Raw genomic sequence first — 26,633 nt, forward strand, 5'->3', positions numbered from 1 at the left:
CGTGTAATTAGATTTAGGTCTATGTAAAAGAACCTCAGGTGGTCCAAATTATTCCGGAGTCCCCCACCATAGCGTGCCTCCTAATCAGATCGTGCTTTTGGCACCTAAAACATCATAATTTAATTTAAGCATCTCGCGGTGATGTTCGTGGTGTTTACTTTTTTCACGCGATATACCGTATTTATTCGCGTATAACCCGCACCAAAATGTGAAAAAACGGGTTTAAAAAGTGGGGGTGCGGGTTATCTGCGAATTTTTTCCTTGGGAGGGGGGGGGGGGGGGGTCGGCTTCACCGCAATGTGCGGCGGCCTCCCCGTGTAGTCCGCCATCCCCATCGTCATCGACGCTTGTCAAGCCGATGAAGGGCCAACGAAAGGCCAGCATTGTTGAGCCTCGCGTTAGGCGCTGTTTAGTGTACTTACCCCAGTTTGCACTGTTTGCCTGCTTTGTTTTGGCATCATGAATGCGACTCGACGGCAGTGTTTCACAGCGAAAGAGAAGCTAAAGATTATAGCCGCTGCCGAAGAAATCGGCAACAGAGCTGCTGCAAGACAGCATGACGTCGACGAGTCGTGCATTCGCGACTGGAGGAAGAAAAAAGAGAGTCTCGAAGCAACGAACCGGAACAGGCGAGCGTTTCGGGGTCCGAAGACTGGCGCGTACCCCCACCTCGAGACGCAGCTTGCGAAGTTCATTGAGGAGCAGAGAAGTCGTGGCCACGCTGTTTCGACTGAGATGGCGCAAATGGAAGCCCTGAAGTTGGCCCGGGAATTGAACATTCCACGTGAGTTTCGTGCAAGCCGTGGATGGCTTCAGCGCTTCATGCGAAGACATGGATTTTCTATGCGGCGGCGAACAACCATGTGCCAGCGGCTTCCTGAAGCCTACGAGGAAAAGTTGTTGAACTTTCAACGATATGTGATCGCACTTCGGAAGGAGCACAGCTATTTGCTGTCTCAGGTGGGAAATGCTGATCAAACACCTGTGTACTTTGAGATGCCGATGGACACGACCATGGAAAAAAAGGGCTCCAAATCAGTCAGCGTGCTGACCGGCGGAAATGCCAAGCTGCGCTGCACAGTCATGCTATGCGCTTTGGCTGACGGCACGAAACTGCGCCCGTATGTGATTTTCAAACGCAAGACGCTACCTAGCATTCCACTGCCCCCAGGAATCGTTGTGCGTGCGGAAGAAAATTCGTGGATGAACAGTGGCCTAGTCGGTGACTGGCTTCGAGTAATCTGGGAGCGAAGACCAGGTGCCTTGCTGGCACGCCGGTCGATGCTCGTACTAGATTCCTTCAGAGGCCACTGCACTGATGCGGTGAAGGCTCGCCTTGCCGAGACCAGCACCGACCTCGTCATAATACCTGGCGGCATGACGTCCATGCTACAGCCACTGGACGTGTGCCTGAACAAGCCGTTCAAGCACACGTGAAGCGGCTGTATGCCCAGTGGATGGCCGACGGCATGTACGCCCTCACACCGACGGGACGCGTGCGAAGGCCTGATATTCCATTGCTGTGCCAGTGGATCGTGGATGCGTGGAAAGCGATACCGGCCGATTTGGTGCGCAAAAGCTTTAAAAAATGTGCGATCAGTAATAGTCTGGATGGTTCCGAGGACGACTACGTCTTTGAGAGTGGCGATGAAGCCTCGGATGGCAGTAGTGAGAGCGGCGACGATTAAGAATCGGATAACCAGTGACGTGGTGGCGGTCGTTTGAATAAATGTTCTGAAAACGAAATGATCACTGAGTGTGAGTTGCATCTTTCTAGCGCTCATTTTTTTATTTTTTTTTTTTCAGGTAAACGTGCGGGTTATACGCGAGTTTTTTTTTTTTTTCCGCCGAGTTCAAAGTTAGGGGTGCGGGTTATACGCAGGGGCGGGTTATACGCGGGTAAATACGGTACATGGTTGTAGTCGGGAATTTGACGCCCTTTCTCAAGCGTCAGTGGTCAAAAATGAGCCTCGATGTTTTTGATTGACTTAAAACTGCAATTTAGAACGTCCGACAGGTTTCAAACGAGCGCCACAAAAGCATACCTCCATAGCAGTGGCTGCCTCGGTGTCGCACGCAACTGACACGGTGGTGCTGACGGCTGAGCCGATAGCTGCGCTGCCTGACCATTGCAGGAAGCCCATGGGACATGTGGTGGTGCCGCAAAGCTGTCTGCATTATCAGGCGGTTCCCTAAAATCAGGCGTCCGGAAAATCGGCCGCTGACTGTACACTGGCAACTCCCCCAGCCGACGACACGGCGCCAAAGACAATTAGTTAAGATTCCTCTCTTTTACTCGAGCCAGCAGTAGGGAGACTTTCATTCTCGTTCAATAAAATGACAGCTAATTTGCCCTGATTGAAGCACAAATTCCCTGAGTTTTCCTTGAGTTTTTCCAGACTATTCGAAATCCCTGAGAATTCCGTTTTCCTGGTTGGTAGACACCCTGAATTGAAATCACCTCTGTTGAAACTACCCCATCGTCTTCACAGTTAAGAACCAATGTCCGCCTAAGTGTTATATTTAGAACCATACTGTTTGGCCACTTCGTTACATTCTAGCAACTGCAAGGATGGTGCTCCAGCCCTTTGAGGGTCAGTTTGTAGAGCTATTTGAGAAAGACGACCCTGTGTGAAGAAGCAATGAAGGAGGCATGCCGGGTCATTTAATTTATCCGCTAGTGTAACACCTTGTGATTCCGCCACTGCACCTTCATGTGTGTACATATATCTGGGCCAGACATTTCCCCTCTATTACAATACCACGCACTCACTATTATAACAAACTGCCCAGTGCATTATTTGTAATATAACACTGTTACAGATGTAGAATGGATTTATTTACAGAGAAAGGGGTAGAGAAGACATGGGACGGTCCGAAACAGCCGATCACCCAATACCCTCACGCCGCTTCTTCTTCCTCTTCCACGCTCCTCAGTGCGGCGTTACATTTTCCTCTGGGGCAGACGAAGCTCACCGAGCGAGTTAGAGTGCGCATTGATGGTACGGTTTCAATTGTGCAACAAGCACAACTTGCGTCTTGCATGAACAGTGGTTATCAGCCATTACTTTAGCGATGACACAGGTTGCTTCACTCAAGCATTTAAGAATGATGAGCCGGCCTGAATACTAGAAGAGAAGCTTTTAGCAAAGTCCCCTTTTCCGAACCAGTGTCCACAGCCACACAAAGTCACGAGTGACAAATCTGACGGGCAGATGTTGTGCGTCACAGCGAGCCTTAGCCTAAACATGCGACGATAGGGTTCTGAGCCTGGCATGTCGACGTGCTTCTTCGGCACGGCACAATATCTGCGCGACAGAAGCATCGTCGTTAGGTGAAAAAGGAAGTATGGTGTAGGGAAAACTTTGAGGATGGCGAGCGTAGAGAAGAAAGGTGTGTGTCCTGTGACTTCATGATTGGCTGCGTTGCAGGCATACGTGATGAACGTTAATACGGCATCCCAGTTCTTACAATCCGCTGAGACATACGTTGAAAGCATGTTGACGAGGGTACAGTTTGTGCGCTCGGTTAGACCATTGGTTTGCGGATCGTAAGGCGTGGAATGGTGATACTGAGTTCCACAAAGGCGTAGCAACTCTTCCACGACGTCAGCGGTGAAATGCAGCCGTGATCACTTATCACCACAACAGGAGCTCCATGGTGGAGGATAATCAAATGCAGAAGAAACCCCGAAACATTGAATGTTGTAGCTGAGACAAGTGCCATTGTTTCAGTATAATGTGTTAAATAATCCACACACACACGAATGTCCAGTGGCAGCCAGTGGAAGACTTGGGGAAGGGACTGAGAAAATCTATACCCACTTTCTCAGAAGGTGAAGTCGGCTGTCTAACCGGTTGCAGAGTTCCTACAGGAGCTGTAGTCAGTTGTTTGTGGTGTTGGCAGACATCACAGTTGGTGACATACTGCTTGGGGGCCTTCCATGATTGAGGCCAACAGAAACATTGTCGGAGGCGGTGGAGTGTTCAAGTGAATCCAAGGTGACCGGATGTAAGGTCGTTGTGTATGGCCCAAAGTATAGCACGGTGCAGGCATTTTGGGACGATGAGCAGCAATGGAGCACTGTTGTTTGAATAATTCTTGTGGTAAAGCAGACTATCACAAATCACAGATAGAGTAGCTTGTTCAGATCTATGGGTTGCATTAATACTTAGCTTTAGTGAATGGTCGTGCTGTTGTTCGTTCTTGAAAACAGCAAAGTCAGAAAAGTCTAATGAGGTTGTAGTTAAGTAGTCGTTGAAATCATCATCATCAGTACCCTCGCTCTGAGAGGGAAGACGAGATAAGCAGTCGGCATCTGTGTAGCACTGACTGCTCTTGTAAGCAACATAGAAGTCATATTCTTGAAGACGCAAGCCGATCAAGCCAACTGCCCAGCTGGGTCACATAGTCCAACCAGCCAGCAGAGAGAATGATGGTCGGTGGCAATCTTGAAATGGCAGCCATACATATAAGATCTGAACTTGTGGATGGTGAAAACAACAGCAAGACATTCCTGTTCCGTGACTATATAATTGCTCTCTGCTTTTGTACACGTACGACTAGCATACACAATAACGTGTTGGCGTCTGTCATAAAACTGGACGAGCACAGCACCAACGCCCACACCACTTGCATCAGTATGCAGTTCGATGAACGCCTCTGGATCGAAATGGCGGAGAAGCAGCCCAGAGGTGATCAAAAACTTCAGCTGCTGGAAAGCAGTCTTGCACTGAGCACACCATATGTAGGGAGTGTCCTTGCAGAGTAAGTCAGTGAGTGGACAAGCAAGCTGGGTTAAGTCTTTAATAAACCTGCAAAAATAAGAACAAAGGCCCAGGAAACTTCTGAAGTCTTTCACTGTCTCCGGCTGCTTAAAGTTGCGAACAACAGAAATCTTTTGGGGATCTGGCCGTATACCATCCTTGTTGATGACGTATCCTAGTACGAAGGGTTGACGGTCACCGAAACGACACTTAAGAGTTTAAAATGAGGCCAACCTGTTTTGGATGCAGTCCAAAACAACGTTGAGCCGCTGGTTGTGCTCATGGAAAGTTCGGCCGAAAGTAATCATTTCATCTAAATAACACATACAAATCTCCCCTTTGAGACCGCGGAAGATGAGAGTCCATAAATCACCCAAAGGTTGCTGGGGCAATACATAAACCAAACGGCATGATGTTAAATTCATAGAGTCCATCAGGTGTAACAAAAGCGGTCATTTCTATGTCAGACAGACGCATTGGTATCTACTAGTACCCAGACCGGAAGTCAACCGACGAAAAGTATGAGGCAGAGTGAAGGCAGTCAACAGCATCGTCAATGCATGGTAAGGGATACAATTCTTTGTTTTTCTTTGTGACGGCATTCAGGCGGCGGTAGTCGACACAAAATCTCCACGAGTTGTCTTTCTTTTTCACTAGTATAACAGGAGCTCCCGAAGGACTGCAAGACTCCTGAATGACACATTTCTGCAGCATGTGTCTCGACCTGTTCGGCGATCACTTTTCTTTCCGTGAGAAATATGCGATAGCGCTTCTCTCCTCCACGCTCCATGCTCCTCCAGTGTGGCATTACAATACTATAAGCAAGGTATACTTGCAATATCTCTGTTCATTATGATGACATGGCAAACGTCATCATATAACAGGTCTATACGAGGTGCCAAGTCACTGCACTGTTCTACAAAATTTAACAAGTGCAGAAGTAACAGCTGAAAGTTAACTTGAATAAATTTGGGTGCTTGCCTCATAAGATCAAGGAATTGTGCATTCGGAACTATCTGGAAGTTTCTTATCTAAAAATATTGTTATGGGGAGTATTTACTCAACAGTAAATGAATAGCACTTGGCTAGTCAAGACTGCACAGGGCACACAGGTTTGAGCAGGTTTTTCAGTCCAACAGGAGAGACTCTGACCCGGCCCCACTACAACATCTTTGTCTTCGCCACTGTTCGTGACATTATCCCCGGCCGGTAAGGCACCGTCCCAGTGCTGGTTGTGGTCAAAATGGGTTATTACACTTCTAACGCTTGAGGTGGGAAACATGTACCATGTCACTTCGTGGTGTGGCCATCAATGAAGTGGATGCCATGGGAGTTATCTCATAGGTGACAGGAGTCACCTGGCGCAGCACGTAGTAGGCCCCGATGTACCGCAACATTTACTTTGGCAGAGGCCAACACGAGTTGGGAGCCAGAGAAGGATGAGAGAGTCCGGTGGAAAAGCGGTACCCTGGTTTTGGCGATCCTAAATGGACTTTTGTGTGGTCTGCGATGACGAGAGCCGAGCGCGGGCTACTGTGTGTGTGACAAGCTCAAGTGTGATGGCATCTTGCACATAGGAAGTCATGGACGTGGACACCAGATCAGAAGGGAGCAAGGCGTCAAAGGGTAATAAGGAATGGCGGCCAAACAGCAGAGGGTGAATAGCCGGCAGTGTCATAATGCGATGAGTTGTATGCAAATGTGATGAACGGAAGAGCAACGTCCCAATTGGGGTGATCATCAGAAACGTACATGGAAAGCAGGTCAGTCAGTGTACTGCTGAGGCGTTCAGTGAGTCCATTGGTTTGAGGGTGATATGAGGTGGTGAAGTTGTGATGAGTAGCACATGATCGAAGTAGATCGTCAAACACACGAGACAGGAAGTAGCGACTGCAATCTATGAGTAGGTGACGTGGAGCACCATGTTGGAGGGTGACGTTGTACAGTAGGAAGTCAGCTACATCCATGGCACAGCTGGTTGGCAATGCTTAAGTAACTGCATATCGCATGGTATAATCTGTAGCGACTGCAATCCATTTGTTGCCTTTCGTGGAAATTGGAAAGGGTCTGAGCAAGTCCAGGCCCACTCGATAAAATGGTTCGGTTGAAACATCAATTGGCTGAAGGACATCAGCAGGTTGAGTCCCAGGTTTCTTGCAGCACTGACACAGGTCACAAGATGTTACACTGCGGTGAACGGAACGATAAAGGCCCTTCCAGAGGAAATGTCGTGTGCGATTATAAGTTCTGGAGACGCCTAAGTGCTTGGAAGTTGGGGCTTTGTGAAACTGGACAAGGACATCCCTGCATAGATAACGTGGGTCAATGAGCAGGAATTCTGCACTGTCGAGGCGCATGTTGTGGCGGTAAAGAATGTTATACTGAAGCAAGAACATGTTGAGTAGACGGTCAGTAAGAGAGAGCAACGATGGATCTCTATGTTGTTTGTTGGCCACATGGATGAAGTCTATGACTGCTAAGACGTAGGTGCCAGGGTCTGTTTCAGTAGGGTTCAACAGGGTGATGGGATAGGCAGTCGGCATCAGTATGTAACTTGCCATATTTGTACACAACCAAGAATGTGTACTCCTGTAATGGTAATGCGCAACGGCCAAGCCTCCCTGTGGGGTCTGAGTGTTTAGAGCTAGCAGAGTGCATGATGGTCTGTTATGACCATGAACGGCCGTCCATATAGGTACAGATGGAATTTTGCAACAGCCCGGAGGAGAGCTAGGCACTCCTACTCTGTAATGGTGTAATTCTTTTCCGACTGTGACAAGAGGCAACTAGCATATGCTATCACACAGTTAGCTCCAGTCTGTGTTTGGGTGAGGGTAGCACTTATGCCATGGCTGCTTGCATCAGTGGGAAGCTCTGTTCAGCAGCTGGGTCAAAATTAGCCAGCACAGGTGGTGATGCAAGGGCAGAAATCAGCGATGCAAAGGAAGTCGCTGGTCTGTGCCCCAAGAAAAGGTTGCATCCTTTTTTAGGAGGTCCATGAGGGGTCGAGCGATGTACGTGAAATTGAGAACAATTCAATTCAATTCAATTCAATTCTTTATTCAACATCGTCATGAGGATGTTGGGTGCATCGACAAAAAGCCAGAAGAAAGGCTTGACAGAGGTCGACGCACCCTACAAAGCGGCAAAAGTAGTAGAAGAGCCCAAGAAAGCTGCGTACTTCAGGCATGAAATGCGGAACCGGAAACTCGCGGACAGCACGGACTTTGCCAAGGTCTGGTTGGACACCAGTAGCATCAACTAGTTGTCCAAGCGGCGGCACCCAAAGGTGCATCATCATTCATCATTTATTGGACCCTTAAGGACCCTTTACAGGGTATTACATAGGGGGGGGGGGGTGTCATAGATATACTTAAGTCAAAGATGTTACATCAAGAGTGAATTGAAATAACGCAGGTTAAGTAATGCAGCAAAACAAAATAGGAGTACAGGCGACTTCAAATGCAACAACACTTGGAATGAAAAGAGAAATCGTTCAATTGTAGTTTCCGAATTGTGAAAGCAACCATTCTTTAAATTCTTCAGGATCATGCACCCTGGCAATTGCATCTGGGAGTGCATTCCATTCCTGGACTGCTGTGGGTAAAAAATGATTTTTTGAAGGCTGAAGTTGATCCATACAGGCGCTGTAAACTGAGTGAATTGAACATGCGTCGTGACGAACGTGCTGGTGGTAGAAGTGATTCGCGCAGATGATGAAAAATGGTAGTAAAACTTGTGGAATAAGCATAGACGTGCTATCTTGCGTCGATAGACTAATGTGGGTAAATTGAGCGATGACTTAATATAACTGATACTAGTTTCGTAGTCATATTTTGAAGATATGAATCGAGCAGCACGGTTCTGGACTGATTCTATTGCACTGATTAGATATGTTTGATGTGGACACCAAATCACGGAAGCGTATTCAAGTTTTGTTCGAACAAAAGTTTCGTATGCCAGTTTACGAACGCAAGGGGTGACAACGATAATGTTCTTCTGATGAAGCCTAGTGTTTTAGAGCTGTCGGTGATAAGTTTCATGATGTGTTCCGACCAGTTTAGATTGCTAGCGATTAGGATACCAAGGTAGCGATACGTTTGCACTTGCGAGATGTTCACTGTGCGTAATGAGTACTCTTGGGTGATGTTAGTGTGCTTGTGGGAAATTTGAATAAATTTGCATTTAGAAATGTTAAGCTGCTTCAACCATTTGGTACACCAGTTATCTATTAAATGCAGGTCGTTCTGAAGAAGGGCCTGGTCAGACTCAGTAGAAATTCGACGATAAAGGACAAAGTCGTCTGCGAAGAGGCGTATAGATGATGAAATACCACAAGGGAGGTCATTAATGCAGATAAGAAAGAGAAGGGGACCAAGGACTGATACTTGTGGAACTCCAGAAAATACCTTGCTTGAGGCTGAAGAACATCCACCTATAACGGTGTACTGAAGGCGGTCGGTGAGGAAGCATTTAATCTAGGCTAGAATTAATCCAAGCTAGAATGACTGGAACACAGGCTTCAATTAGTGCCAAGAGTTTGCGCTTGAATATTAACCAGTTTTGGTTGACAGTCCTGGAAGGAGCGAGCTGTTTAAAGGTGTGAAAAAAATTTGCGAGTTCAGCATTCATAGTAGTGAAATCTGTAGGCATGTGTGAATAGTGATTTTTCACTTCGAAGCGAATATGAAGCGAATAGTCATCGAATTCGAATAATTTCGAAGCGAAGCAAATATTTTCGAATCGAAGCGAATATTTGGGACTTTTAGTACACAACAGAAAAATTGATGGAGTGAAGTACATAATCTTGTTACAATGATCTCTGCTGGCTGTTTTATCAGTTATATTTTCTGAACCATTATAAATGTGAGGCAATGAGAAAGAGGCATGAGGCACGACACCTTTTCATTTTTCAATTTATTCAGACCACTGTGCACTGCTCACCCAGCCTTTCATCCTAGTGCATGTTGCTATGTATAAACACTAACTGCACAACATGCTCGGGGAGAAGGTGTTCTCTTCTAGTGGTGACAACATTTCCTGTTGACGAGAACAACCTCTCACTTGACACTTGGGTTGCTGGCACCGACAGGTATAGCCGAGCTAGCTTGGACAGTGACGGGTACTTGACTTCGCCGAAATTTTTTCACCACAGGAAAGGATTCTCCAAGCGGGGCTGAACAGGTGCATGGAGGTACTCCTCCACCTCTTCCATAAGTCGCTGGGAACCAGTGCTTGAAGTGGTGGTAGAGGCCAAAGCTCCAAAAACATCCCACACATCACTAGAGACAGCTTGTGCAGGTGCATTGGACTCTTCGCTGTCTCTCCCCTGAGGCAGGCTCTTCTCCACAGCTGAGCAGAGTAGATTTTTCAGCCACCGTTTCTCACATGTGGTGTCGTAACAAACGGCTTTAAATCGGGGGTCCAATGCTGTGCTCAAGGCATATGTCACCTGCAATTTTATATCGCTGTGAAGGAGGTTTCCTGCAAATGCAGACTCCTCCCCACAACGCTGCTGTTGCTGAGTGAGCAGAAGTTGCATGCAATGCACTAGTGGCACCACTTGCGAAAGAGTCGGGTGCTTTTCAGAGCAAGACTCTCTTGTTGCATCGTCAACACATTTTAGCACTGATGTGACGGATGCCATCAGATGCCATTCACTTGAAGTCAGGTTTTCCAATGTGTCCTGTTCCGACAGATTCAAGGAAATTGGTGCACGGAGCTTTAAAAGGCGTGACATCATTTTATATTCACTGTTCCATCTCGTCGCAACATCCTGAATCACTTCAAGGGGCTCTAAGCCCATGCTAACCTGAACCTCTTTGAGGCGACTTCTGGCTTGGGAACTCCTCTTGTAGTGCCCTACAATTGCTCGGGCCTTGACACACAGCTGCTCAAAATTCTGAGTGTCCTTCTTCGCACACTGGATGCACAATTGTAACTTATGCGCGAAGCACTGTATACTTGTCCATCCCGTTCGCGATGCGGCACCCAGGAAGTTTCTGGCATTGTCAGTGACAATGAAAGCTGGAACATCTTGAGGCAGTCCCCACTCCTTTGCCAAGTCAAGGAGGATGTGCTTCCGGTTGTCAGATGCATGGCATTCTGGCATGTGCCGGCATGCAAGGTGATAATTGTGAAGCCGGAACTCTTTATCAACGAGGTGGCATGTAAATAAGACATAGCTATCCCCGGGCCTAGACGTCCACCCGTCGGTCGTCACCGAGTAGCATGGGGTCCCGTCAGTGAAGTGATGGTGCAGCTCGCTTTTGATCTGTTCTTTTTCTTTGGTGTAAAGTTCTGGCACGACACTCCGAGAAAACGTAGTCCTCGATGGGACCTTGTACTCGGGCACTGCCGTGTGCATCAAAGACAAAAAGCCTGGCTCCTCAACCATAGAATAAGAGTGCAAGCCAGTGGCCAGGAACTGTGCAACCTTCGTTGTTAATGTTTTTGCGCGCTGACTGTCACCTTTCAACGTCGGCTTGAAGTAGCTACAGCTAGCAGCACTTGCGTCCGCCTTGTTGGTGCCCGTCGTCTTTTTCGGGCCTGCAGGCTTTTTTGAGCTTTCGGCAGCACGGAGCTTCTCGAACTGCTTGAATGGATCAGGGTGACGCTTTAGGTGATTGACGAGGGTGGTTGTAGTGCCCGTGGGTGTCTTAAGGCACATCTTGCACGTGCAGCAAGTCGCGTCACTGGCTCCACGATCGAAGAACTCCCAGATGGCACTCCGGAACAACTGCTGCGCCAATTCGTTCATGGTGTGGCTACTTCGGCTGTGCGCACAATCGAGCAAAATGAACAACTAAAGTGTGACTGAAGTTTATAACTTGAAGCGACGTACACATCCGGCGACCACGTTTGCAAGCGCAAGCCTAAAAAAAAAAGCTATAGAAAGCACATGGTTGCTTTACCAAATACCTTCTACCACTAGGACAAACTTCTTTTTTTTTTTTAATTTGTCGGTGTTAAGGCGACTTATATTATATCTTACAATTACAAGGTATAATATGTACTTTTAGGTAGATAAATACCTGCGGATATTATGATGACGTTACAGTTACGTTACATTTAGTGCCTAAAAATGCAATAGTAAACGCTTTCTTTAAAACTTCCGAAGAGCCATCGCTATCGTTATCAATATTGTTTACATTTGTGAATTCGTATGCTAGGTCCAAAGCTCGGTCACGGTCTTGTTTCTTTCAAGCGGCCGTGGCTCCGTCAGCAAAGTGGCATGAAAATGCCCTACCCAGGGTAGATATAGAAAGACAAACTTGCAAAAAATGTACGCGTACTGGTATTCTTAAACTTCGAAAGACTTCGAAAATATTCGAAGTTTTTGAATAGCCCTATTCATATCGAAGGTCGAATCGAATATGACATTATTCGTTTTGGTATTCGAAAGTTTTGAATATTAGCACAGCCCTAGAAATCTGCTTTGTTATAATCACGGATAACTTTAGTGGAAGGGTTACGGGGAGGCTTCGACACTGATAGGTTAAATAAAATTATATTGTGATCGCTGAGACCGTAAGCACGAGACATTGAGTGGACCATGTCTGGGTGCGAAACAAAAACTAGGTCAAGGGTGTTGTTGATCCCAGTTGGCATATTGACTGTCTGTGTAAGATTATACATAAGTACAAGATCGAGGAATTCTTTGGGTTGGCCAGAAGTAGCACATAAAGTATCCCAGATTATATCAGGGTAATTGAAATCACCGCAGAGAATAACATTGGCTCTAGGAAAGCGGTTGTGCAAACCGAGGACAGTATGTAGTTCTTCCACAAAGGAAATGTCACAGTCAGGCGCGCGATAGCAAGCAATGAGTATGTTAATGCTTCCAGGGAGAGATATGTTCACGCAGAGAATTTTGTGATGGCATTCAGTATCAAGTGTGTGGGGTCTCTCACACCCGTGCTCTCGGGACAAAGGAACGACAACACAGTAGTGCAAACAATCACAAGGGCATTTATTGCACCTTTCATAGATCAATGCCTGCTAGCCGATTTGCTATCCACAAAACATGCCGATGGGCGCGCGACAAATCTAGAAGTCTGACTCACCGCGACCGGAAAACGAGCGAATATGTTCGCCCCATGCTGGATCCCAACGCCTGGTCGTTCGCGTGTACAGTCATGCCAACGGTGGCGCGTTCGAAGGCAGGCCACGCGAGGCGGTCTCGCAGAAGCATGGGTCGGCGTGCGCGCGCGGGACGTCCTCGCTGTTAGCCGATCCGCCGGGCAAGAGACAGTCCGTCCTCCCCTGCGCCCCCAAGTAACCCTGCCGTGAGGCGGCGTTAGCAGCGCAACACTCGCGCCATCTCTCGCACTGCGCCCCAACCACATCCACCGCCGCGGGCATCACGCAGGCCACGCGGCGAAGCCAGATTACAGGAGACGCGCTATACGGGAAAAACATCAGGGGACGCGCGAGAGTCGCGCATCCCCACATCTCCCAACCTTAAATCACTACATATTCCGGCGAAACATGTCACTCGGTCTCACATCAACGCGTGCTTCGCGGCAAGGTAGTACATGCAACAGTGGCCGCGCCGAAGAAATGTCCACACGCTGTCCATAACATGCGAGCCGGCATTGTCCCTGGGTACACCGCTGGCGTCCGCCGGTCACAGCAGCAGCTTTGCAGACTCGGCGGCACGATTCCAGGCCAGGACTCCGGAAACGACGACGCAGTAGTCGGAACGAGCAAGCGTCGCTCGCGCCGACGCGCCCTGCTGGCGAGAGCCGCAGTAGCTGTCGGTGGCCGCCGGCTCTTTTGTCCGCCGCCGAGGGTTGCGAGCTGGATGCAGGAGGCCGCCGAAGTTGCTGCGCCGAACTGGCCACAGCATCACCATCGCCCGGGGTGGCTCGATCGTAGTCCGGGGCAGCAGCGCAGACGATGTGCAGGTGACAGCAAGCCAGGGGTGACTCCAATCACGCTGCGTACATTCAACACACTCGGCAAACACTAAAGTAGTGCAAGGGAGAGGAATTATGCATGCGCATCGCCCACGTGGTACGATGTTCAACTCGGCTAACAAAAGATCGGGCAGCTACTCAGATGCTAAGTTCATGTGAACGAAGCTCGCTTCCTTGAGTCGAACGAGTAATTTCAATTCGTGCGAGGCGAAATAGAATGAGGGAAGCAAATTGCAACACCTCAACGCCACGGTCTACCAGGTTGTGTCCCTCCACGTGCGACAGGCAGCTCCGTAAAGCCTTAGGCCTAAAGCGTCGCTACCCTGACAACAACCGGCATCCAAAAACAACACCCAAAATGAGCGCAAAACAGGCAGCCGCGAGGAGACGTCAGCTCTGTGAGGTGGTCCTACTCCGCTCGGTGCACACAGCATCCGAGTTGACGGCGCCCACCGTCCTAGACGGTGTCGGAGCGCCCGGTGCCAGGCCGCAATACCAGTCAGCCCGTAGTGGCACCCGTGGCCCGCGGCCACCCGGCTCCCAGAGCCGCGACTTCATCCGAGTCAAAGAGATAGAAGAAGCTATTTACATAAGAAATTCGGACCACCCACGAGGCTTCCGTACTCACTCGCTTCAGGCTTGCCACTGCTCCGCGGGCGCTCAGCCTCGCTCTCCCAGGATGCAGACCACGTGGCTCTCGTACTGACGAATGTCATTAAAAAAAAAACACTTGCGAAAAGGCTTAGCATGTTGACATGTTCAAACACACTACAGCCACCATCACCTCGCTCAAGAAAGCACGCCGCGATTCAAGAAGCACGCCGCGATCAAAATTCACGCTGGGCCTACGCTTCGGTTCAAACAAAGGTCTCGAACGAAGCAAAACTGTTAAAACTATCGTGCGATGCCCCAAGAGCCCCACGTTGGGCGCCAGATGTGGGGTCTCTCCCACCCATACTCTCGGGACAAAGGAACGACAACACAGTAGTGCAAACAATCACAAGGGCATTTATTGCACCCGTCTTGAATGTATGTGACATACGATTTCGTCGATGTCTGAGCTCTGGCCACGAGTTCGTCCCGAGCTGTCATTTGTTCTGCGACCAATCGGCCAAACAATTCGCGCATCTTCTCCATTGCAAATATCCCAACGTGTCAGCTTTTTTTGTGCATGTTGAACCACACACGAGCTGTGCCCCATAGGTAGGAAACGATGTTGACAAGCATAGTGTCACATACCACCACCTGTGGTGCTTGCTGACGTGCTTTTACAATAGGAGCCAATCGTTGACAGCATTGTTGTCCGTACAGCAAAATGTGCCGGGGTCGAGGGGATGCGAAAGGAACACAGTGGCTGGAGCTGTCGGCTGCAATGACGGTGTACTGCCTTCAGCCATGGAGGTCAGAGAAACGTGGCATCCGCTCCTAAGACCCAGGGCCAGGAAGAATAGAGCCCACAACCTCCACCAAAAAGATGTTACGGGGCGTATTTACTCAACAGTAAACGGCTAGCACTTGGCTAATGAAAACTGCACAGGACACACAGGTTTGAGCCGGTTTTTCAGTCCGACAGGAGAGACTCTGACTCAGCCCCACTACATCTTTGTCTTCGCCACTGTTCGTGACAAAACTGTCACGGTGGCAAGAGAGGGACAAAGACGACGATCACCAAATAGATTAAAGAGACAACATAGTGGGGCTAACCTAACGTTCGGCCATACTGGTTGTACCAGCCATATGTGCTGCAGAGCAAAAGTGGTCCCATTTAACCTTATATCTCTACCTGTTTCATTTTTGGTGGAGGTGCTGGGTATTGCACAAGACGGAACTCTGCAGCAGGCTTGTCCTCGGCCATCCTACCATGCTGACAGACGACCAGGCCGCTGGGTTAAGCACGGCGTCAGCACCCTACACACTTGGGCCGTCAGCATCCGCGACACCGCAACTGTCAGTCGTCTTGACCCATCCACATGACCCTGGCACCTTCTCTGGTAACAGCACCGACAAAGTTGACATCGAAGAATGGCTTGGCATAGACGAACATGTCGCTGCACACAACCGATGGGACCCGACAGTGATGCTTGCAAATCTTCTCTTCTACCTCCAGGGATCAGCACGCACCTGGTATGGCACACACGAAGAAGAGTTGACCAGCTGGGACATATGCAAGCAAAAACTTCGCAAACTCTTAAGCAAGCTTGCTGGTCGCAAGTGCACCGCTGCAAGAGACCTATCCTGTTGGGCTCAGACAGCTATAGAGTCATACATTGCGTACATCCTTGATGTCCTAGCTCTTGGCCGCCACGTTGATGCCAGTGTGCCTGAGGTGACAAAGCGAGGCATATTCTGAAAGGCATCACCAATGATGCATTTAACTTGCTTATTTTTAAAGACTGCTCGACGGTCGATGAATTATCCATGAGTGCAGGCGTTTCGAAGTTGCAAAAAGTCGTCGCATTGCCAGACAGTTCATACGTCATCGTGCAAAGATGCTCATTTGGCTCTTCAATCGTCCACTACAGATAGCATTGTCCAAATTGTGCGGCGCGAAATTGAGGCTGTGTCGGCATCTTCTTTTGCATGCCCTTCTGAGGATACACAATTGGCGATCTCCCTCATCCACGCAGTTGTCTGCGAGGAACTAACCAACGCAAGAACTCAACCTGCGTGCTCCATAACATGCCTTCCGGTTAGCCGTGCCCCTCTTCATCAACCTCCGATGATGTTTCGACGCTATCAAGATCCGGCCCAATGGCGAACACCAGACGACAAGCCCATATGCTTCCATTGCAGCAGCGTGGGGCACATTTCTCGCTATTGCCATTATCGTAAGCCCTCGTTTTCACGCTCCACGTTCTACTACCGCCACAATGACAACCAGCGCCAGCCATTTCATGCTCCAAATGACCCGACATACCAAGACCGCAGCCCTTCTGTGTCCATCCTACACTTGAGCCGTTCCCTGTCACCGCGCAGTCATCGTTCCCACTCGCCCCTGCCCTGTCGTTTTTCATCGCCTCACCCTTCTGTACGCTCATCCCCAGAAAACTGACGGATGCAGCTCCTGGAGGTGACGCTGCATTGAACTCTCGAACTGCAAATCCTCTCCTTACATTGCCGACAGATCAGAACCTAATCACTGTGAAAGTTGATGACCTACCTGTTACTGACCTGATCTCCGGAAGCGGCTCAAGAAAGAGCTCTCATGCCGAGTCCCGCGTCGTATGAGTCGCTGATAGAACTCCCGCTGTGCTGGGAATGTGTGCCGCTCGTGTCAGCGTCACCGGTCGCCACAGATCTGTATTGTTCCATGTACTTGACCATTGCCCTCATGGCGTGACCTTTGGCCTTGATTTTTTATCTGCCCACTCAGCTATATTTGACTGCTTGGCTGATGTTACCGACCTTACTGACACCATACCGGTCCAGCTGTGTTGCGCCGACTTTGTTCGTCTATTTCCACAGGCACTGGCCTGTATCACTGCTGTGCCCAACCCGTGTACTGGATGTTGACTATGTCGTCACTTCCTGTGTCAGTGCCTTCCTTTCACATGGCATGTTGTTTCCTTACACTGTAGTGACCATATCATCTAACAAAACTTACCTTCCGCTCCTGAATTTTGGATTCTGCCCTCAAGTACTACCCAAAGGGATCTCTCTTTTCACACTGTCACCGTCGCATGAGTATGACCTTTCTTCCCTCTTTTCTCTTCCGTCTTCCTCCAACTCTTCCACCGCCTGCAATTCTCATTCTGCCACATCGCCTCCAGTGCACGACAACATTACCAAGATGATAGCAGCGGACCTTACCCCTAAACAAACCGATGATCTTCGTCATCTGCTCACATCTTATTCCGCCATTTTTTACCTTGATGGTCGGCCTTTGGGACAAACTTCCCTAGTTAAGCATCACATACATACCAGTGATGCACTTCAATGGCCCTATTGCGTGGCACACGCCGAGCGCTGGGTAATACAACAGGAGCTTGATAAGATGCTTACCAAGGGCATCATTGAACCATCGTCGAGCTCGTGGGCTTCTCCTGTTGTCTTGGTCAAAAAGAAGGACAACACCTGGTGATTCTGCACAGGTTACCACCATCTAAACAAGATAACAAAGAAGGATGTCTATCCACTGCCACACATAGACGACGCATCTGGCAACTTATTTGGAGTCCGCCCCAATCCCGCGACAGTTCGTGCTCTTCTCGATTTTCTTGTGCCAACCTGTGCCAAAGACATCCGCAGCTTTGTAGGCCTCATGCTCTTATTTCTGTTGATTTGTCAGAAATTTTCGCATAGTTGCTCAGCCTCTGACTGAACTTCTGAAGAAAGGCACCTCCTTTTCATGGGGTCCTGGCCAAGCTGCTGCCTTCCAACGCCTTATCACCTTGCTCACTACTCTGCCAATTCTTGCTTCAACCCACCTGCCCCAACAGAGGCCCGTACAGATGCTAGTGGCTATGGAATTGGTGCGGTTTTAGCTCAGTGTCAACGTCGGCGTGACAAAGTTATTGCGTACGCAAGTCGCCTGCTTTACCCCGCACGCTGAACACAATTACTCCATTACAGAGTGCGAGTGCCTTGCACTCGTATGGGCAGTGACCAAATTCCGGCCATACTTATTTGGTCGACTTTTCACTGTTACCATGGACCATCGTGCTCTCTGTTGGCTCTCGACACTTAAGGATCCAACGGGTCATCTAGGTCACTGGGCACTACATCTTCAAGAATTCACCTACACAGTAGTGTACAAGTCCGGTAGGCCACACCAGGATGCCAATTGTTTGTCTCGGCACCCCATCGACGCTCCAGACTCCAGTGATGCAACTGCTGGAATATTCATGCTCTCCGCCTTCCACCACATCGGCGAGGAGCAAGCACGTGATATATCACTGCGCGCCCTCATCAGCTGCCTCTGTTCTGATCCGTCAGACCCCTTGCTTAGCTTGTTCCTCGTTTTGGACCAGCATGTTATGACGCCGAAATATGTGCACAGAAGGACACGAACTGCTGATAGTCATTCCTCCTCATCTTCGGGCAAATGTACTCGCGCAACTCCATGATGTCCCCACAGCTGGCCACCTGAGTGTTTCCAGGACCTGTGACCGTGTCTGGCGACGATTTTTCTGGCCTGGACTCTACTGTACCGTGCGACGTTGTGTCACTGCTTGCAAACCATGCCAACGTTGTAAGAAGCCTGCTTTGCTTTCGGCTGGAACCCTCCGGCCAATTGATATACCCACCGAATTGTTTTATTGTGTTGGCCTCAACCTGTTGGGCCCTTTCCCTACCAGAGCTGGAAATAAGTACATTGCCGTTGCAACAGATTATTCAACCCGCTATGCCGTCACACGAGCCATCCAGACCAGTTGTGCAACCGACGTCGCAGACTTCCTGCTCCAAGACGTCATCTTACACTACGGAGCTCCTTGCCAGCTTCTCACAGACAGGAGCCGATCTTTTTATCTTGGGTTATTGAACATCTACTTCGGTCTTGTGCCACGAAGCACAAGTTCACGACAGCATACCACCCTCAAACGAACAGCCTCACTGAACGTCAGAACCGAACCCTTACAGATATGCTCTCAACGTATGTCTCCTCAGATCATCATGATTGGATGCCGCGCTTCCATTTGTGACGTTCGCATACAACTTGTCACGTCACCGCTCTCTACTCCCCCTTCTATCTCCTTTTTGGTTGTGACCCGACACTGCTTTTCGACATGCTCCTGCCAACTGCTCTCGAGTTTCCATCTGAGTATGCTCACGACACTATAGGTACAGCCGCCCAGGCTCGCCAGATTGCCCACCGTCGCCTTTCTGAGTCGCAGGCAAGACAGAAGTCTCTTTATGACAACCGTCATTGTGATGCCCAGTTCTCTGCCAGCGACCTCGTCGTCCTTTGTACTCCTTCACGGCATGTGGGCCTATAGCAAAAACTGCTCTCCCGGTACTTTGGCCTTTACCGCATCGTCCAACAGCTCAGTGATGTGACTTATGAAGTAGTTCCAGCCGATGCATCCCCGTTGTCCACGTCAACTGATATAATCCACGTGGGTCGTCTCAAGCCATATAATGCGGCTGCCATCTAGAAGGCGCCGGGTTGGCGCTTTTGCCACCGGGGGTTATGTCACGGTGCCACGAAAGGAACAAAGACGACGATCACCAACAAGACGAAAGAGACGGCATAGCGGGGCTAACCTAACGTTCGGTCATACTGGTTGTACCGGCCATATCTTCTGCAGAGGAAACACGGTCCCATTTATCTCTGCTCATTTCAATATGTTAAGCCAGAAAATAAGCAAAGCACAGCTTGCCCTTACAAGGATATTTTATAGCAGAAAGATGCACTACACACATTCCAGGTACTTTGCATGTCTGTTATATCAGTCAAGTAGCTGGCTTAATTGACTCCATAATTAAAACAGTGAAAAGACACGAATGAGTGAGAAGATGACTGCGCTCGTATTGTCTTACTCATCTTTTTTCTTTGTGCTAGGTTAAGTAAGAAATCTAACCGATCAGCTCAAGCTAACACCTTACTTATCGGACTTAAGGAGTAAAGAAACTTACAGATGGTGGCTTCCGAAGGGAATTGTCTTTGATGGCTGCACTGCTGAGCAGGTCAGCATTCTTCTTGTCTGCTTCAATTTCCTGGTGGCATGAGACAAGTTTATAGTACAGGACACGATGCTTTCCTTGGCAAAACAATGAATGTGGGGGGGTCCCACATTTCTATAACATTAATGGGGGAAGAATTGAGCAACACTAGAAATAATGGCAGCTGTAGGTCACTATTTCAGTGCACTAAGCACCCCAGAGGTCACCACATCAGGGGCAATTTAGAGACATGCAATATTAGTAGGGTCCTTCGTTTTCAGGTAAAATCATCAGATAATTTTTTATTTTTGCACCCCAAACAAAGCATGAAAATTGGGTTAAACCTGATCTCTCCTTCCTGTTTTGACCTTTCATAAAGGGTAAGAATAAATGCAGGCATCACTTGTGTGAGCAAGTGGTCAAGATATATGTATCACATTAATATTATGCCTGTGTGCATATGATATGTGCTTCCTTTTCATCCAACACTCAAGCAAAAACTGACATGGGCAATATATTCAGCACCTGCAGGCATTCAGTGAACAAAAGCTTGTTGTCCTTTAAGTAGCCGCATTTAGTACATGACTACCACAATGGCATATCACATTGCAGTTCCCACGCGTCACGCACATTTAAACAGCGATGATGCACCAGGAAGTGAACGCAGCACTGATGTTATTATGCATTGCAAATGGTAGCTGTGTTGTGGCGAGGTCATTTTCTCTACTAAGGTATGTTCATATAAAGGTGCCAGATGGGGCTAGCTGGTATTCTATCAATTTTGTTGCACGGGCATTTGGAGCGATGCAGTAGAACAAGGACAACAGGCCTGGCAGGCCTAGAATGGACAGAGAAATGCTCAAAATGCAAATGGCAATGTATGTCTACAAGGGGTTGTAAGTTAAATAAATGCACCACACGTCTTAAGAAGCATGCCCATGTGCTCTACTATTAGTGACTTTTTTTCTTTGATAAAGGAAGTGCAAAGGATAAAGTAAACAAGGGATCGCCAAGGATGTTTCATTCAAAAGTGTGAATAATGCCCGATAGTGGGAACTTGTATAGATAAGTTCATCACATAACTTGGAAGCAACCCTGCTTGTCATTCAATATCATGCAAGGGTTGAAGCTCATACGAGTTAGTAACGATGAATCTTGAAAGCATTCACAGCACACACATACTTGGGAAGAGGGACAGGCAGAGTGAATGAGTGCCGACTTCCAACTTGTTTTATTATTTTCCTAAAGAACTGAATAATTACACTGCCAAAAAAGAATGAAACAAGGCAAGGAACTGATATACAAGGAGAGCGACTGATATCCATCAAGTGTCATGATTCGAGCACATGCCCACAGTGCTCTTTCATTCTGCCTGTCCCTCTCCTTAAGCATATGTGCACAACATGAACACCTTCATGTTGTTGTTTCTGTCAGTGATTTAGCTTGTTTAAATAAAATGTTTGTCTCCAAAAGGAGACAAATGCCTGTGTTAATCATTTGTGAAAGTTACCAGAAAAAATCTCAAACTTTGGATTTCCAGACAAGAAGCCAATTTATCCCCAATTTCCTCTTTGAAAATAACACAAAATTTTTACCCCTGAATTGAAAAAAAAGTATAAAACGTGAAATGTAGATATAAATGTGCCTACAAATCAACAGTGAACTCAGGGCAAATAATGGGAAAGTACAAGATATATAACTGGCACACTTAGCACATTGTGAAATAAGAAGTGAAATAATGTCCTCACTGCATGGCGTCGGAGCAGTTCTTCATTTTTACGCCTCATATCCTCCATGCGCTGCTGGACCAGTCGTTCCCGGTCCTCCCGGGACATTTCTCCAGTGGTAAGCGGCTGTGGTAAAAAGGAAGTGTTGACGCTAAAGAAGGTAAGGTCGATGTACATGGTGGTGCAAATTATTTGATGATTAGGTATTGATTTATCTCTATTCTGTCTCTTTTTCATGTTCATTAATCACTCATTTGGGTTATTTCGCATCTTATTCATAAAGGATTTCACATGCAATTAGGTCAACCTTGTCTTTAGCATTGACACTTGGTCGACTCCTTGTTCTTTCTTTCTTTCTTTTTTTTACCAGGAAGCCAGGTGGACCAATCCCGAAGTTAGTGCAGCCTATGGTGCAATATTGTCGCAGTACTACGAAGATACGAGACAATGACATGTATAACTAAAACAGTTTGTTTTAGTAGTCGAGCCAAAGAGATTACTTCTTCATCTTCTAATCCCCACTAGGCTGATGCATGAGACAAAGCCTACTAAAGCTCTTATTGTTGTCTTTGTCGTCGACATAGAAGAGACGAGGCATTTGCCTCCCTCTAAAAAGGAGCATTGCCCCAATGCTAGAGGAGGTCACTGGTGTGAAGTTCCTTGCACATTCACTCAGTGACGTACAGTTTCATGCATAGTACGTGCACAACTTCAGGCCGGTGTTGGCAGTGCCTCATGCAACAGGGGCTACCTGGGACTACCTCGTATGTGACGTCACTTAGGAGTAGTACTTGATACGGTCCGAAGTATCACCTTAATAGCTTCTCGCATAGTCTTCGGATGGGCGTCCAAACCCACACTCTGTTGCCGGTTTCATAGGTTACTGGTATATGGCGACCATTGTAGTGGCCTGCGTCGAGTCCTGCTGTTGACAGATGCGTATGCGTACGAGCTGACTAGCTTCTTCAGTGCGTTGTCTAAATGCATCTGCATCCGTGTGGGAGCATTGCATCCAACACCGTCCATACTTCCCGTTCGTGAACAAGGCTGAACAGAGTCATCTGTGTTGTTTCTTGCTTAGCAGTGTTGTACGCAAAAGTTATATCAGGCAAGATCTCATCCCAATTTTTGTGTTCGACATCCACATACATGGAAAGCATGTCTTCAAGAGTTCTGTTTAGGTGCTCTGTGCGTCCGTAGGTTTGTGGATGGTAGGCCGTTGTTTTTCAGTGAGTCGTTCCACTGAGCATCAGAACATTATCTAAAAGCGCTGCAGTGAATGCGGTTCCTCTGTCTGTGATTATGATGGTTGGTGCACCATGCCTCAACACAACATTCTTTATGAAAAATCGTGCCATCTCTGCTGCTGTGCCTTGTGGGAGAGCCTTTGTTAATGCGTAGTAAGTCAGATAATCAGTCGTAACAATAACCCAGTGGTTTCCTGCACTAGACGCCGGAAGTGGGCCCAAAAGGTCCATTCTGATCTGGTCAAATGGTGTGCATGGGACCTGAACGAGTTGTAGCAGGCTGGTTGATTTTGTTTGGGATGACTTGTGCCTCTGGCAATCGAGGCAAGTCCGCACATGTTTCACGGCCACGTCGAGTCTTGGACAGCAGTACCTTTGTCGTACTCTGTTCAGTGTACGCATGTAGCCTAAGTGGCCTGAAGTTACCTCGTTGTGACATGCTTGGAGTCCGAAGGGGCATAGGAAGAACCAGTAAATAGTTGCATCCAATGGGTGAAAAGTTCCTTTTGTTGAGAACACTGTTGAGTAAACAAAACGACGACAGGCCTCCTGAAAAAATTCTAAGAGCCTCAAGAGTTCGTCCATCTAATAAATTAATAAGGGCAAGCAACTCAGGGTCATCACGTTGTTGGTGTGCAACGGCGGCCGTATCAAGAACACCAAGGAGCGGCATTTCATCTTCATAGGATGAAGCAGTCGACTCTATCTGAGACCGTGACAGGCAATCAGCGTCGGTATGTCTTTTCCCCGACTTGAAGATGACCGTCATGCCGAACTCTTGCAGCCTGAGGCTCCAGCATGTTAGTCGCCCAGAAGGATCTTTCAGCTTTGTCAGCCAGCATAGTGAATAATGATCACTGATAACTTTGAAAGGGCGGCTGTACAAATATAGGCGAAATTTCACAACCGCCCATACCTTCTCAGTTGTCAAGTAATTGACTTCTGTGTGCGAGAGCATTCTGCTTGCATAGGCAATCACCCTTTCATTGTTGTCCTGCAAGTGCACGAGCACTGCTCTCAGACCAACATTGCTGGCATCAGTGTGAAGAGTCGTAGGGTCTGCTTCGTCAAAGTAGGCAAGTACTGGAGGTGATTGTAGTCGTTGCCTCAGCTTATTAAATGCAGTTTTCTGTGCGTCGCCCCACACAAATGCCACATTGTCTCTTATGAGTTGAGTTTATGGCGATGCAATGCATGCAAAATCTGCAATAAACCGACGATAATATGCAGAGAGGCCGAGAAAGCGCCTGATAGCTTTCTTGTCAGATGGTATAGGAAACTGTGCGACACCGGCAATTTTCTAAGGATCGAGACAAACACCAGCATGACTGACAACGTGACCAAGAAACTGCAGTTCCTCAATGCAAAAGTGACATTTCTCTGGCTTCAGCATGAGGCCCGCCGACTGGATGGCTTGCAGAACCACTTTCAGTCATTGCAGGTGCTCGTCAAATGTTGCAGAAAGCACAATGACGTAGTTGAGATAGACCAAGCAGGTTTTCCACTTCACCCATGATAGCACAGTATCCATGAGCCTTTGGAAAGTTGCGGGCACAGAGCACAAACCAAAGGGCAAAACTTTAAATTCGTACAGTTCGCCTGGTGCCATAAAAGCAGTTTTCTCATGGTCTCTTCAGCCCACCTTGATTTGCCAATATGCACTTTTCAAGTCCGTTGAGGAAAAGTAACGAGAGTATTGAAGCCGGTCAAGGGAGTAATTTAAATGTGGGAGTGGGTAGAAATCTTTCTTTGTAACCTGATTTAGCTTGCGGTAGTTGACACAAAAACTACCGGCGATGCGCAGGGGCTCTTGGTCGGTTGAATTATGTCATCTTCGAGCATTCTAGTTACTTGCTCCTGTATCACTTCATGTTCTTTTAGATCCACACGATAAGGGTTCTCGTGAATTGGTCTCGCCGTGTCTTCAGTGATTATTTAGTGCTTGGTTAAGGGCATGCAACCGACTCCTGATGTGGCAATCAAACGTGGCAATGAAAGATGCACCTCCTATGTTGACTCTCACCGTACATTGTCCGGCAGGCATCAGTAACTGGCCTCCTGCAGTCCTTATTTGGGGTCCCGTCCACGGTGTCTATTTTCTTGAGATTAACTGCAAGGTCTTGACTTATTATGGAGAAGTCAGCACCAGTGTTGACCAAAGTTGTCACTTGCTGCCCGTCAACAAAAACAATAAGGTCTGCACTTACAACTTCGTTGCTGTTACAGCTCATTGGCTTCATAGTGTCCTGTGGAGGAAGCAACAGGGGCTTTTTATCGTTGCAACAGCTTGTAATCTTACCCCTGAAGGTCGCCGATTTTAGTTTCCCCGGCGTGGGCTAGGTGACTTCCTGTATCTGAGGTCAGTGAAAGTGCGGCGTATTGGTGCAGACGAATATGTAGAAGATGGAGATTGCAACCGATGGCCCATGTTGGCCTGGCAATTCGGCAGTGACTCATCATCATTGGCTCAGCGAGAGCGTGTGGCTGGAGACCCTTGAAAAGGAGCTTGGCGGCGTAGCGAGTAGCCGTCGTTGGCACGTCAACCGTCAAACCATGGGCGAAGAGGTACATCGTGATGCCAGCAATCACGGGAAATGTGGCCAACGCCACCGCAGTTGAAACAGAGTGGGCACCGATCTGCAGTCTGCCATACGTCCGTTTTCCGAAGCTGTGGACATCTCAGAGGCTCTTCCTGGGATGACCAAGGTGCGGCAGTCAACGGCTGGCGGTATTGACATAACAGGTGGTGAACATCACACCGCGGCGGCATAGTTCATGGAATGCGGCTCAGGACTAAGGTTCAGAGATGGCAACGCTTGCCTGATTTCGTCACGTATGACTTCGGCTACAGATGCCACTGGGGGTTCCACTGTCAGAGTTGCGAGCTCTTGAATTTCTTCACAAACAATCTCTCTAATCAGATCGTGCAGAGAGCTCTGAGTGCCAGCAGTTATGGTGGCGGCAGTGACCTCGTTGCTAATCGACAAGCGATCTTACTGCCTGCATCGTTGTCGAAGTGCTCGCTCCAATAGCAGTAGCTTTCTTGATAAAATCAGCCACGGTACTTGGTGGATTGTGCACCAGTCCGGCGAACAACTGCTCTTTCACGGCGCGCATGAGGTAGTGTAACTTCTTATCTGCCATGTTTGGGTCAGCTCTACGACACAGACAGGCCATGTCCTCGGCGAACATTGTGACAGCGTATTTGAGTTTCTGAAACCCGAAACCTGCTGGGCATGGTCCTGTCGGTTGACACTCGCAAGGGTGTCAAGGAGCTACTGGGGGAAGTCACTCCATGTGGATAGACTGCCTTCTCGTCTTTCATACCACGTCCGAGCCCTCTCGCCAAGAGCAAAATAGACATTAGTG

General features: G+C 48.2%; 1 protein-coding gene across 4 annotated transcripts in view; it reads right to left on the minus strand.

Annotated features, from left to right (window-relative positions):
- LOC142568072 (uncharacterized) overlaps positions 1 to 26,633 on the minus strand; it is a 132,117-nt gene that overhangs the window by 96,265 nt on the left and 9,219 nt on the right. For 3 of the 4 annotated variants that reach the window (XM_075678165.1, XM_075678166.1, XM_075678168.1), the window contains 2 exons: positions 22,039 to 22,143; positions 20,264 to 20,344 (listed from right to left, as the gene is read on the minus strand). The exons of the other annotated variant lie outside the window; for it this stretch is intronic. In XM_075678165.1, coding sequence (XP_075534280.1) covers positions 20,264 to 20,344; positions 22,039 to 22,143 — 186 coding nt within the window. The remainder of the gene's footprint in view (positions 1 to 20,263; positions 20,345 to 22,038; positions 22,144 to 26,633) is intronic. 4 annotated transcript variants of the gene reach the window in all.

The sequence above is a fragment of the Dermacentor variabilis genome, unplaced genomic scaffold (assembly GCF_050947875.1).
Source record: "Dermacentor variabilis isolate Ectoservices unplaced genomic scaffold, ASM5094787v1 scaffold_16, whole genome shotgun sequence".
NCBI classification, from domain to species: domain Eukaryota; kingdom Metazoa; phylum Arthropoda; class Arachnida; order Ixodida; family Ixodidae; genus Dermacentor; species Dermacentor variabilis.